General features: G+C 40.6%; 1 protein-coding gene across 3 annotated transcripts in view; it reads left to right on the top strand.

The window, feature by feature from the left end:
* Positions 1-14524, top strand: part of RORA (RAR related orphan receptor A) — a gene marked incomplete at its 3' end in the record, with an annotated part of 544635 nt that overhangs the window by 494497 nt on the left and 35614 nt on the right. For all 3 annotated transcript variants that reach the window (XM_084640794.1, XM_084640795.1, XM_084640796.1), the window contains one exon: positions 9087-9172. In XM_084640794.1, the coding sequence (XP_084496920.1) occupies positions 9087-9172 (86 nt within the window). The remainder of the gene's footprint in view (positions 1-9086; positions 9173-14524) is intronic.

Consider the following 14524-nt stretch of genomic DNA (forward strand, 5'->3'; position numbering starts at 1 on the left):
GCATAAGAACATTGCAGGATCAGAGCCAAGATACTTAGCGCTTTGCAGGATTGAGCGCATAGGCTCCAATTCAACAAAGCAGTTAAGCATGTGCTTAAATCCATCTCTACTCAGCGAAGCAGGAATCAATGCCACAGGAGTATATACACAAAACTAATCACTACCACTGCTGGGAAAACTGTTCTACCCCCCTCCCCTCAATTTGTTTTTTCCCATCCAGTCTGTTTTTCTGCAGGCAATTCTGAACCTCTGCAAAAGGGTTGGGGGTGAGAACGTTTTCCTACACTTTTGTTTAGCAATTCTTTCAAGTTACTATACAGTTGGGAAATAGTAAGTGTGTGGGGAGAAAGAACCTGCTTTTAAAAGTGACCTTCTCTCTGCGATCAACACTTTGACTGTCTCACTTTTGCCAGTTGGAAACCAGTCAAAAAGTGTGTAGGAGCCCCTACAATTTTGAAATGAAAACTTCTGAAAAAGAATTGGAATTTGTTTCCCTACATTTTTTGTTCTGAAAAAGTTTTGGAAAGTGACAAATTTGTCAAATGAAATTCCTTGCAGAAAAATTTTGTTTTTAACAAAACCTCATTTTTCCACAGAAAAAAACTTTTAATAAGAAAACTTTCTACTGGTTCTGTTGATAACATTCTTAGGTGTTTTGCTGAATCGGAGTCTTAATCTGTTACTCAGTTTCCCATTCATAAAAGGGAATAATGCTTCCTTTGTCTGACTTGTCTTAAACTGTAAAAATTTGAGGCAAGGGCTGTCTCTTGCAGAGCCTAGCATAATCAGGCCCTGGTCTTGGGACTCTCCACAGGATAACACAAATAATAAAACTGTAAAACTTGTAAAGAACTGTAAGTTTACACAGCACTTCACAAATGTAGAGTTAGATTCCTTCCTTACCCTGAAGAGTTGACAATCTGACCAAGAAAAGGCATAGGACAATATTTCATTAGAGGGAAGGATGTGAGAATTAATAAGGGAGGGGTGATTACCTGGAGAAGAATAAATGGTCAGTTTTCAGAATGGAGAGAGGTAAATAGTGGTGTCCCCCAGGGGTCTGTACTGGGACCAGTCCTATTTAACATATTCTGGGAAAAGGGGTAAACAGTGAGGTGGCAAAATTTGCAGATGATACAAAACTACTCAAGATAGGTAAGTCCCAGGCAGACTGTGAAGAGCTACAAAAGGATCTCTCAAAACTGGTAACTGGGCAACAAAATGTAAGATGAAATTCATTGTTGATAAATGCAAAGTACTGCACATTGGAAAACATAATCCCAACTGTACATATAAAATGATGGGGTCTAAATTAGCTGTTACCACTCAAGAAAGAGATCTTGGAGTCAAGAGCATCAAAGCAATGTCCTGTCCTTTAAATCATCTTCTGTACCCAATGACTGGAAGATAGCTAATGTAACGCCAATATTTAAAAAGGGCTCTAGAGGTGATCCCAGCAATTACAGACCGGTAAGTCTAACATCGGTACCGGGCAAATTAGTTGAAACAATAGTAAAGAATAAAATTGTCAGACACATAGAAGAACATAAATTGTTGGGCAAAAGTCAACATGGTTTCTGTAAAGGGAAATCATGTCTAACTAATCTATTAAAGTTCTTTGAAGGGGTAAACAAACATGTGGACAAGGGGGATCCAGTGGACATAGTGTACTTCGGTTTCCAGAAAGCCTTTGATAAGGTCCCTCACCAAAGGCTCTTACATAAATTAAGTTGTCATGGGATAAGAGGGAAGATCCTTTCATGGTTTGAGAACTGGTTAAAAGACAGGGAACAAAGGATAGGAATAAATGGTAAATTTTCAGAATGGAGAGGGGTAACTAGTAGTGTTCCCAAAGAGTCAGTCCTAGGACCAATCCTATTCAACTTATTCATAAATGATCTGGAGAAAGGATAAACAGTGAGGTGGCAAAGTTTGCAGATGATAGTAAACTGCTCAAGATAGTTAAGACCAAAGCAGACTGTAAAGAACTTCAAAAAGATCTCACAAAACTAAGTGATTGGGCAACAAAATAGCAAATGAAATTTAATGTGGATAAATGTAAAGTAATGCACATTGGAAAAAATAACCCCAACTATACATACAATATGATGGGGGCTAATTTAGCTACAACTAATCAGGAGAAAGATCTTGGAGTCATCGTGGATAGTTCTCTGAAGACATTCACGCAGTGTGCAGCGGCAATCAAAAAAGCAAACAGGATGTTAGGAATCATTAAAAAAGGGATAGAGAATAAGACGGAGAATATCTTATTGCCCTTATATAAATCCATGGTACGCCCACATCTTGAATACTGCATACAGATGTGGTCTCCTCATCTCAAAAAAGATATACTGGCATTAGAAAGGGTTCAGAGAAGGGCAACTAAAATGACTAGGGGTTTGGAATAGGCCCCATATGAGGAGAGATTAAAGAGGCTAGGACTTTTCAGCTTGGAAAAGAGAGGACTAAGGGGGGATATGATAGAGGTACATAAAATTATGAGTGGTGTGGAGAAAGTGAATAAGGAAAAGTTATTTACTTGTTCCCATAATATAAGAACTAGGGGCCACCAAATGAAATTAATGGGCAGCAAGTTTAAAACAAATAAAAGGAAGTTCTTCTTCACACAGCACACAGTCAACCTGTGAAACTCCTTGCCTGAGGAGGTTGTGAAGGCTAAGACTGTAACAGGGTTTAAAAGAGAACTGGATAAATTCATGGAGGTTAAGTCCATTAATGGCTATTAGCCAGGATGGGTAAGGAATGGTGTCCCTAGCCTCTGTTTGTCTGAGGGTGGAGATGGATGGCAGGAGAGAGATCACTTGATCATTACCTGTTAGGTTCACTCCCTCTGGGGCACCTAGCATTGGCCACTGTCAGTAGACAGGATACTGGGCTGGATGGATCTTTGGTCTGACCCAGTATGGCCATTCTTATGTTCTTATGGATAGTTCTCTGAAAACATCCACTCAATGTGCAGCGGCAGTCAAAAAAGTGTATAACATAATGTTGGGAATCACTAAGAAAGGGATAGATAGTAAGACAGAAAATATCCTATTGCCTCTATATAAATCCATGGTATGCCCACATCTTGAATACTGCATGCAGATGTGGTCGCCCATCTCAAAAAAGATATATTGGACTTCGAAAAGGTTCAGAAAAGGGCAACAAAAATTATTAGGGTTGTGGAACGGCTGCCATATGAGAAGCGATTAATATGACTGGGACTTTTCAGCTTGGAAAAGAGATGACTAAGGAGGGATAAGGTAGAGGTTTATAAAATCATGACTGGTGTGAAGAAAGTAAATACGGAAGTGTTATTTACTCCATCTCAGAACATAAGAACTACGGGCCACCAAATGAAATTAAATAGGCAGCAGATTTAAAACAAACAAAAGGAAGTATTTTTTCACACAACTCAGTCAACCTGTAGAACTCCTTGCCAGAGGATGTTGCGAAGGCCAAAAGTATAATAGGGTTCAAAAAAGAACTAGATAAATTCATGGATGATTGGTCCATCAATGACTATTAGCCAAGATGGGCAGGGATGGTGTCCCTAGCCTCTGTTTGCCAAAAGCTGGGAATGGGTGACAGGCGATGGATCACTTGATGATTACCTGTCCTGTTCATTCACTCTGGGGCAGCTCGCATTGGCCCCTGTCGGAAGACAGGATACTGGACTAGATGGACTTTTTGTCTGTCCCAGTCTGGCCGTTCTTATGCTCTTATAAGAAATGAGTTTTGGGGAGGCTCTGTGAGCGAGGGTTCTTGGCAGAGAAGTGCAGGGAGACTGTTCCAGACCTGGATGGAATGAAGCACAGAGTGAGAGGAGATAAAGGGAGGCTTTTTGAGTATAGGCAGCTCACAAAGATGCCAATTAGTGCTGATTTTGGTTGGCTGTTGGGAGTGCAATTAGGCTAAAACAAACATAATTTTATTTTTCAAAATGCAAATGTAACAAAACTGTACCAACCAAAACGGATGTCAAAGAGGTAATATAGCCAGTCAATAAAACATCCAAATCAAAACATCAGGGATGGATGGGAAAGTAGTCTCTAGTAGTTAGGGCACTTGCCTACCACTTGGGACACACTGGATCAATTCACTGATCTGCCACAGATTTTCTGTGTGATCTTGGACAAGTGACTTGGCCTCTCTGTGCCTCCATTTCCCAACTGTAAAACAGGGATAATAGTACTGCCACAGGGTTGTTGTGAGGATGAAGACTATTAGACTGTGAGGTACTCAGACACTAATGTGATGGGGACAGTATAAATACCATAGATATTCAGAAGGACTGCCTCTTTCCCTCAATGGCCACTTCGTGTTCTCAAGAGTTATTTCTGCAGTGGCCTGTTGTGCTACTCAGGTGACTGCCAGCTTGAGCCTGTATTTAGGATTCTTGGTGTGTGGCTTGGGTTTTTTAATTCCGTTTCTGGGTGGGAGTGTGCCACCTTCTTCTGCACAGGACACTTTCAGTATGGTTCTGGAACATTATGAAATGTTCTTAATATTCTAATCTACCAGTACAAACTATGTCTGTCACCTAGGTATCCATAGCCATTTCTAAGCAACCACAAGAGTGTTATTTTTTCTCCAATTCATATGGAAGAAATTATTTGTTCATGCATGAACTGGGAATGTGAGTAACTCAAGTTGTAACATATTTTTGACATGCAAAAGTGTTGCCTATGTATCTTGTTTGCATATGAACAAGATTTTAGCAAGTGCCTAGTTGTATGTCAAAGTTAAAAAATGAGAGAAAAGATACCATATTTTCACCCTTATAAGAAAAACATGTAGCTTATGTACAGAAAGTTTGCATTCACTAGCCATAAAGTAGCTGTGCCCTTTAATAATTTTAGAGGAGGTATATGAACTTGTGACAGGGTTCTGTTTTAATAATGATTTGCAAAAGCAACCACTTAAAACAGTAATTGATCTTATGTCTTTCCCTGCATTAATTTTAATACAATTATTGGTTATGGCAATCCCAAGAAATTTATGCTTCAGAACTTCCTTCCACTGAATTGTAGCTCAAAAGTTAAAAGTAAAGGTTAAGTATTAAATGTTGTGTGATAATTGAAACTAAGTGTACTAAAGATAATCTACTCTATGACAAGTTCAGAGTTCTAAAAACATATCTAATTTGGTGCCACTACCCTTTATCCATAATGATCAGTAAATGCTTCCGTGCCCAGGGTCTAACTCTTTCCCTTCTTGTGTTTTATGTAAATTCCATTTCATCATCGCCGTAGGACATTCCAGACAATGCATTTTAGGCTAATTATTGCCCTTTTTAGACTATTCATCACTTAGCCTTAGGCCAGTATTGTGAAGTCATGTTACATTTCTCCAGAAACAAATTGCAAATGTCCTCTTGCTTAACAATTTGTAAAGAAATAACTATTGCATGCTTAAACTTCAGATGAGACTTTAACGAATGCATTCGTCATAACATATAAACAGCCTTATTACATCAGTTTCTACATGTAACAACACAGGAATTACATATACAGAAGTGGAGTATTAAATTATATATTGAGGTTTATCTGGCCAGTTGAGTCTTATCTATTGACTGACAACAGGAGTTCGAATAGGATGTTAACTCACAACAGCAGGGACGAAAGTGGGTCTTACATTTCAAGTACAGAAGTGGGAGCTGGATGATTTATTCCTGAAGTTGTCTTAGAATTTCTGTGTTATTAAGCCAGTTGCTTAATATCCATGCCTCAGTTTCCTGTTTGTAAAATAAGGATAATGCTATGTCACCTGTTAGAATCATAGAATATTAGGGTTGGAAGAGACACACAGGAGGTCATCTAGTCCAATCCCCTGCTCAAAGCAGGATCAACACCAACTAAATCATCCCAGTCAGGGCTTTGTCAAGCTGGGCCTTAAAAACGGCTAAGGATGGAGATTCCAGCACCTCCCTAGGTAACCCATTCCGGTGCTTCACCACCCTCCAAGTGAAATAGTGTTTCCTAATATCTAACCTAGACCTCCCCCACTGCAACTTGAGACCATTGCTTCTTGTTCTGTCATCTGCCACCACTGAGAGCAGCCTAGCACCATCCTCTTTGGAACCCCCATCAGGTAGCTGAAGGCTGCTATCAAATCCTCCCTCACTCTTCTCTTCTGCAGACTAAATAACCCCAGTTTCCTCAGCCTCTCCTCGTAAGTCATGTGCCCCAGCCCCCTAATCATTTTTGTTGCCCTCCACTGGACTCTCTCCAATTTGTCCGCATCCCTTCTGTAGTGGGGGGACCAAAACTGGACACAGTACTCCAGGTGTGGCCTCACCAGTACCAAATAGAGGGGAATAATCGCTTCCCTCGATCTGCTAGCAATGCTCCTACTAATACAGCCCAATATGCAGTTGGCCTTCTTGACAGCAAGGGCACACTGCTGACTCATATCCAGCTTCTCGTCCCCTGTGATCCCCAGGTCCTTTTCTGCAGAACTGCTGCTTAGCCAGTCGGTCCCCAGCCTGTAGCGGTGCATAGGATTCTTCCTTCCTAAGTGCAGGACTCTGCACTTGTCCTTGTTGAACCTCATCAGATTTCTTTTGGCCCAATCCTCCAATTTGTCTAGGTCACTCTGGACCCTAACTCTATCCTCCAGCATACCTACCTCTCCCCCCAGCTTAGTGTCATCTTCGAACTTGCTGAGGGTGCAATTCATCCAGATCATTAATAAAGATGTTGAACAAAACCGGCCCCAGGACCGACTCCGGCGCACCCTGCTTGATACCAGCTGCCAACTAGACACTGAGCCGTTGATCACTACCCATTGAGCCCGACAATCTATCCATCTTATAGTCCATTCATCCAATCCATACTTCTGTAACTTGCTGGCAAGAATACTGTGGGAGACCGTATCAAAAGCTTTGCTAAAGTCAAGATATATCACATCCACCACTTTCCTCATATCCACAGAGCCAGTTATCTCATCATAGAAGGCAATCAGGTTGGTCAGGCATGACTTGCCCTGTTGTGAGGTGCTTCAGTCATGAACATTTGTGAGGCACTCAGATGGTATAGTAATTACTAATGCATATAATATATTAATAAAATAATATAAATTAACACTTGGTAGCTTCCTCCCCTGTTCTTTTCAGTGTGCGAGCGGAACAGCAAAGTGAAATTAAGGCGCTTGTATGTAGGGTACAGGCAAGCCTGCAGAGGTTTCAGGGGTCCTGTCTCCTTAAGAATCCTAATATGACACTTTCATTTCAGCCTATCATTATAACTGCCCCAGGAAAATTGTGGGATTAAATGTCTGGAAGTAGGAGGTACCCAGTATAGAATCAGTTGCACACAGTGCCCCACGGTGTGAAAATGTTTGAGAACCACTAGTACAGAAATGTCAGTAAAGAAGCTGTGTAGTTGCATAGCTGCTGGGGCTGCTTTCCTGAGCTTAGCATAGTAGCTAGTGTTCAAATCATGGGAGCAAGTTACTATTCCTCAGTAGTTGCTTCGTTCACTGCATTTTATATGGATTGGGGAACATTCTAATTTGCCAGATGCCTGTAATAAATTTAAAACATGTTCATTTAACGTTTTCTGGCCCTTACAATAACATGCCTGACCCTAAACTGTGAGTCTCCCTATTGCATGTAAGTGGGTCAGAAAGAAAAACTGACATTGCTTGCTTAACAATTATTCATTTCACACTATCTGTGTTCAAAGTGCTTAACAGTACATAGAACAATACACAATCTCTAATCAGAAAAGCAGACACATTTACCATATGAACTCATGCTGAGAAAAAAGGCTAAGGTACCCACAAACATTGTGATGTAATGTACTTTAAGGTTTACTGTTGGACAGCTATAAATTCAACAAAGTTAATATAAAGTCTCTTTGAGGTAATCAGACAATGTGTTCATGGATTTTAAACTCCTCATTGGAGATTAACTGCTCTTCTGATAGTAAATTATGGTAAGAAACCCCATTGTATCTTGGAAAAACTCCACTGGAGATTGTGAGAAACTTATGGATGGAGCAGTCCAGTTTAATTGATGTAGCCTGGTCCCACAACATTGCACAAACCAGTCTCAGAATTTTGGAGACCGCATACAAGGCAACAGCACTCAGATACACACCGTTTTTAAAAAATGCGTGCGTGCGCACACACACACAGAGTAAACTGGACTTCTGAACTGTGAAACATTACCAATACTTGGTGAAAAGTCCTGCTTGGAAAGAGACTTTGTTAGTAATAGAACCTTTCGAAGGATGCAAACCACATACACTGGTGGAGTTTGAGGATGTATTCCTAGGTATTTACACAGAACAGACTCCCTGGTAATGTGTGTTACTTGCCCAGGTGGGCACCTTATGAACTTCAATATATGCTGAAAGAGCTTTGTAGCATGATAAACTTAGTTCAGTAAAGAAGCAGTGCTTTCATAGAGTTCATCTGGCCCTTTCTCAAGAAAGGGAGAGAAATACAAAGAAGAGAAGATATACTCCAGTGCACCTAGAGTACTGCCATATTTTCCTCCCTTCTTCAGTTTCAGGGTGTTAATACACAAATTATTAATAATAAACATTCAATCTAAATTTTTTTGTGAATTTGAGATCCTTCATTTAAAATGCTACCAGTATTTTCCATATTTATCTGTGTATAAAACTGGTCAGTAGTGTAGACTAGATGGCCACGACACTTATGTGTAAAGCGTTACATTCATATAATGGATTTTCAGCCAGGACAAACTTTATACCTTTTGTAACAACTTTGAGGAAAGGAGATTGGAGGAAACCTTTTAGTATTTAGTACTTCAGCCAAAATGTGAACTCCCCAGTTCTTTTTGGCTTTGAAATGCTGATCCTAGCCTTCTTGTGGGTTCTTAAACACCTTCTCAAATGACCCATTTTAATAACCTGAAAGCTATTATATAACGAGCAGCCATAATTTAGTCCAGGGCTCTAAGGGGACCCTCACAGTTCAGCAATGAATAGTTAATGCAGTATAATGTTTAGTAGGTTATTAGTTTTCACTGTACAAATGCTGATCAGGGAACGCTTTTATAAGGTGTTTAAAAGAAAATGTAATTAACTGGTTGCGTGCTTCTGTTGCAGCTCAAATTGAAATTATTCCATGCAAGATCTGTGGAGACAAATCATCAGGAATCCATTATGGTGTCATTACATGTGAAGGCTGCAAGGTAAGCTTTGGGGAAAAAATTAAATCTTAAAACATCTGTGTTTATCCATTTGAGTTTGATTCTTTCATTTTATAAACATCAGATTTTGTTTTGCTGTGAAGTTGATTATGTTTGATTGATAAAACTAGTAAAAAAAATTGGGGAACAAGTTTAAAATACAGTTTAAGCATAAGCTTGGTGTGATTTTTTTTCCAAGCCCTTGGGAGAGCTTCCAAAATCACAGGACTTCCTGTTGTGCTATGGATGCGATAGAAGAGGAGTAGAAAGATGAGTCCTTTCCAGCAGGCCACAATGAATCTGTTTTATGGATTCACTTAGATAGAATTTGCAGTTTTCTTGATTTCTTTTTTTTTTTTAATGTAAAATACATGGTTGGGTTTGTTTTTGTTTGTTTGGTTGTGTTTTGGGGGAGGTTTTTTGGTAAATTGCAAAGAAACCTAGTGAAAAGGTGTAGTTGAGATCTCAGGCTTTTAAGTTTCCATTTGTAAATGTGTGTTTGTAGTTTATTGTACTGACTTATACATATATTTTATCCTGCATAGAAAACAGCATGAGATGAAAAAATTGTACAGGGTGTATTTTTTGTATTAAAGATATAAAAACCTTCCTGCTGGTTTTTAAAAAAAAAAAAAAGAAAAAAAAAAAAAAAGTTCACTGTGGTGCAATTGATTGCTGTGTGAGGTTTAGGCCTGGATTTTTTTTTCTCTCCTGAAGTTGAATCTTCAATAAGTCCACTAAACTAAGATTTCAGTAGCAGTGTTAACCCTCTGTTCTGTGTCAATTTCTTTCAACGAAGATTAAATTAATTCCGCATTAATGCTGACACCTGTCTGGCGATACTGCAAATACACACATATGCGCGACCTGGTCCCGACACATTCTGTACGTCCCCGCTGCAGGCTTGCTTTGCGGGCATCGTTCTCTCATGCGAGTACCTTCTGCTGTCACTCGAGTACTAATGGGTTTTCCATCTTTAACCCACATTTCAGAGGATAAGAGATTACTCTTGCCATCTCTTTCCCAAGCTGCTGGCCTGCTTCCCTTGTTGGGCGCATGATACTGCAAGTACCTTCAGAGATTAGGCTTCTGTCTCCGTGCTAGACAGAGATTCATCCTGTGCTCTTCTAGACAGAATTTTAGATTTTTTTACTCTGACTCACCCATCCATCTAGCAGCAGCCCTGGTAGGGAGAGATTCCTGGGAGGGGATCGTAATGGAAGCTGGGCATTTCCCAAGTTCAAGTGCTTCCTTAGTGATGGGCTCTGCTAAAATATCTTCATCTATTTTATCCTGATAAAGCTTCTGTCCACCACTGAGCAGCTTCAAGATTCAAGGGCCAGCTTCATAAGAGAGATGGGAAGGGTCGCATACCTTGGCCAAGGCTGCTGCTTTGACAGGTTCACTTTGTCCTAGATATATGATATTGGAGAAGGCCAAAGCCATGATGCCTGAACGCTGCCTCACTGTGTCACAGTTATCATTGCCCCTCTTCATCACTTACCTTAGGAATCAGCCAGTCATTTTCAGCCAAAGGGCAACTCGGATGTGCAGTGTGAAAACCCAGGTGGTTGCTCTACTCTATTCAAATCAGCCTCTTTATTTTTGATAGGGACACCCATGCACACCAGCAGCCCTGAGCAAGTGACTTTGTGTTTCATATCTTCATCTATGTGCAAGACCCTCCTCCCCATCCCATCATCCATGCCTAGAAATTTAGAGCATCAGTTAGCTTGGTTCATTCTAATTTCTTTACACAGCTTGCCACCCAGTTTCCAGCCACATCTCTCAAAGTCTAAGGTCTTGCAGGAGTTCAGAGAGAGATTCTAAAAGAAAGTCAATGTGCTTCACATTAGTACTGACTGTCTGCGGTATTCCTAGGTTCTCAGCCAGATATCACTGCTCTGCAGTTCCAACTTGAGGTGAGGACAGGGAGAGGATAAGAGATTCCTCCCACCTCCAAAACACCAAACCCAAAAAGGGAAGAAACACTAGAAAGAGCCATAATGAGTTTAATCTCTTGGGGGATCTGTTAATCACTCCAAGCATTCATCCAGGTCATCAACTGAAGAGGGTCCATATCTATGTTCATCCTTTTATCTGGTCTCCTTTTCCTGTATGAAGAGATGAGGCTCGTGAATTTTATTGACTACACCCTTACAACCATAGACCCTCTATACATGAGCACAGGAAGAAGGGCAAAGCCATGTTCCTAATGCTTGAATCTCTGTTGGAGATTCTGGATATACTGTGGATTCCAGGACATAGAAGAAAAGATCCCATCATCAGGGCTGTAGAGGAACCATACCAAGTTAGCTGGACAAATCTTTCAAACTCTCCATGGACCTCAATGTCTGCTTCATTTCCTTAAATAATCCAAAACCTGTGTCATCACAGAAATACCAGCAGACTAAAGATACTGTCCTTCAGATGGCTTCCCCTCCAGACTGCGAAGTTCTATTAGCTCATGATTACAACCCACTTGGAAGATTGGCGAATGTTTTCTTCTCCCAGGTTGGTACTGCTCCATACAAATGGGCTTTCTAAGAGAGCAGAGACGAGGCATAGAATCTCAAGATGCTCCCTCTCTGACCCTCTTGTCTCTTCTCCCGCCTCAGGACACCAGTAATTGGGAAGTAGTGCTGAACAGTTCCATGGAACATGTCATCACCCTAGGGTCCATTCCATTTTCAGTGGAAAAAGCAGGGTTATTTTTTTGGTTTGGTTTGGTTTTTTTGGGGGGAGGGTGAAGACTAAAAACAAAAAACAGTTAGTTTAGCTCAGTATTTGTCCTGTCCAGATGGAGTACAGCAGTAGTCAAGGTTTTTTTTTACTGAATGAAGACACTGGCTATTCTAATGCAAGAGAAAACCCCTTCATGTGATTGATCAACCTCACAAAGGTCTGTCTCTGTACTCTGGTTTACCTCTGTCCCCAGTGCTACCTGAGATACGAAGTCAAGAAAGCCACAACCAGTTATACTCATTGTCCATTCAAGCTTTCCCAAAGTGCGTGGTTATCCTGACATCCACCTTTGAGACACAGGGCATCTCATTTTACCAGTACCTCTATGGCTTCTTATCAAAGTCTTATTCATGTGAAGTGGCAGCCCTTCAACACTCTACCTTGACTTTCCATAGAATATCAAGTCAAGCACAAGGTCTCTGTCCTTATTTTCAAGGTTGTCAATAGTCTGGGCACAGGATATCTAAAAAAATCACCTAAAGCTCCAGGATGAAGATTATGGTCAACCTTTCCACTCCTCTGGCTCAGTGGAACTTTCTGCTGTAAGGGTAAAACTAGTGTTCAGGAGACAGAGCTTCCTTGGGGGCTGGTTGCAGACTTGGGAACAAATTCCCACAGGAACTAAGGATGATCACAAACCTCACCACATTCCAAGTACAAGATGCATTTCTTTGACCCACTTTCTCTAACATAAACATGTAGCAGCATGTCTGTATGGAAAAAAACACCACACTGCACAAACAGTCCAGTCTCCCATTGGGAAGAGGATGAAAGCAAACAAGCCACATATAATATAGTAGGCACATTGCCTAAGGCACTGTGGGAAGGTCCTTAGATACTATGGTGAAGAAGATAGAATAGAACTGTCCAGATCTTCAAGACTCACAATTCTGTCAATGACCAGAATTGCTCCTCCCATCCAGTCTGAGAAGCTCATTCACCTAGGAGTTTCTTGGGCAAATCTCCACAAGAAGAGCTTTTGGCAAAGCTAGCAGGTCTCACTTTACCAGTGCCTTCAGCTAGTAGATGCATGGCCATCTGCATGGAGACAGTACTCTGAGCAATGCTGCTTCTCCTCCTCTGCAAGATCCCCTGATCAACCATTGGAACTCACCTGAGCAGACATAAGTTCATTCATTGAGAATCCCTCCATCAGAATGGCTATTCCTTCACAAATGTAAATCCCTCACTTATTGAAGGACAAGGAGGTCCTTGTCTGAATCTCCTACAATCAGAATAATGATGGATGCCAGCCTGACAGTGGGGTGTGTAAATGGATTCCCATGTGGGTCAGGCAAATGGTTTCCCCTGGTCTCCTATGCAGTGAAGAATGCAAAACTTAATCTTCTCTTGAGAATCCCACCAGGTCAGCCAAGCTAATGGTGGGGAAAGCAAAAGCCCTCCCCCACCCCAATAAAACAAAGGCCCAAACAACAAAGTGAGGGATATTCTCCTGTTCTTGGAGCATTAGGACCATAGGATAATAACTATGTACAGCCAGGACAACTAAGCCTACATGCACTTGAACCAGGTGAATAATATCCTGCTTACCTCATTCATGTCCTGCACTCATTCTTAGTTTTGGGGCTAAAATGAAATATCGTGTCTGCTAGGTATCTGACACTCTGGGTGTGTTCATATAGTTCTCTTCTTTAAAAAGGCAATACTGCACTCACAGAGTTCAAATCTTCCTAACCTTGGTGAAAAATGTGGGAGTGCTGGTGGGGATGACTGCGTTCAGAGTATAAATGATCATGGCTTAAAAAATGTTTAAAATCCTGTGCTGTGGCAGATGTAAAGGTAAAGAAGGATTTTGTTTGTGTTACACTCTTCCACAGTAGAAGCAACAAAGTCTCGCTGAAGAGAGCAATTTTGGGTGGGGGACAACTTGGTGTATCTTGGCTTCTCTCAGTGTGAAACAGTTAGGTACTATTTCCTCACAGTGTGTTTTCCAGCTTTTTGTGGCTGTAATCACTGCAATTTTATATGTTCTTATACTACTCTTCACATAATCTAACCTTTGATTAAAAAAAAACCAAAACCCTAAATTTTAGTTGTTTCACACTCTCCTTTGATGGTGCAGCTATTAAGGTAGTGGTCCCAGTCCTGCACTGTGATACTTGAGTAGGCTCTTGTACTAATACAAAATCCCAATGAAGTCAGGGTCCTAAATTATCATTAAGTGAACAGAAGTGCTACTACCCTCTCAAGCCAGTCTTGTGGAAAATGATCTCCAATAACAGCAGCGAAGTTGGATGGTTTTGTCTCTCTCACTCTTTTCACCCCAGTGTGGTGGGCACTTCAAAGCCAAAATGGGATTGTTTAAATGCTAACATTATTAAATACAAGGAAATTAAATGCAAACATCTACGCTAATGTAGCATTAAGATTCCACATCTGAAACCACAAAAAAGCTGTGAAGAACAAAAGTTAAGATTCCAATAGCAATGTTAACATGGCCTAATTCCCCTTTGCAGTGCTGTAATTATTACATTTAATAATACTTAGAAGTGTTTTCTGTTCAGGTTTCAATTTTTTTTTATTATATCCTTTGGCATTTTTAATGAAGCCAAGTTAATGCTGCTCAGGAATCTTTCATTTCCTAACTTC

The sequence above is a fragment of the Lepidochelys olivacea genome (assembly GCF_965140295.1).
Source record: "Lepidochelys olivacea isolate rLepOli2 genome assembly, chromosome: 10".
Taxonomy (NCBI): domain Eukaryota; kingdom Metazoa; phylum Chordata; order Testudines; family Cheloniidae; genus Lepidochelys; species Lepidochelys olivacea.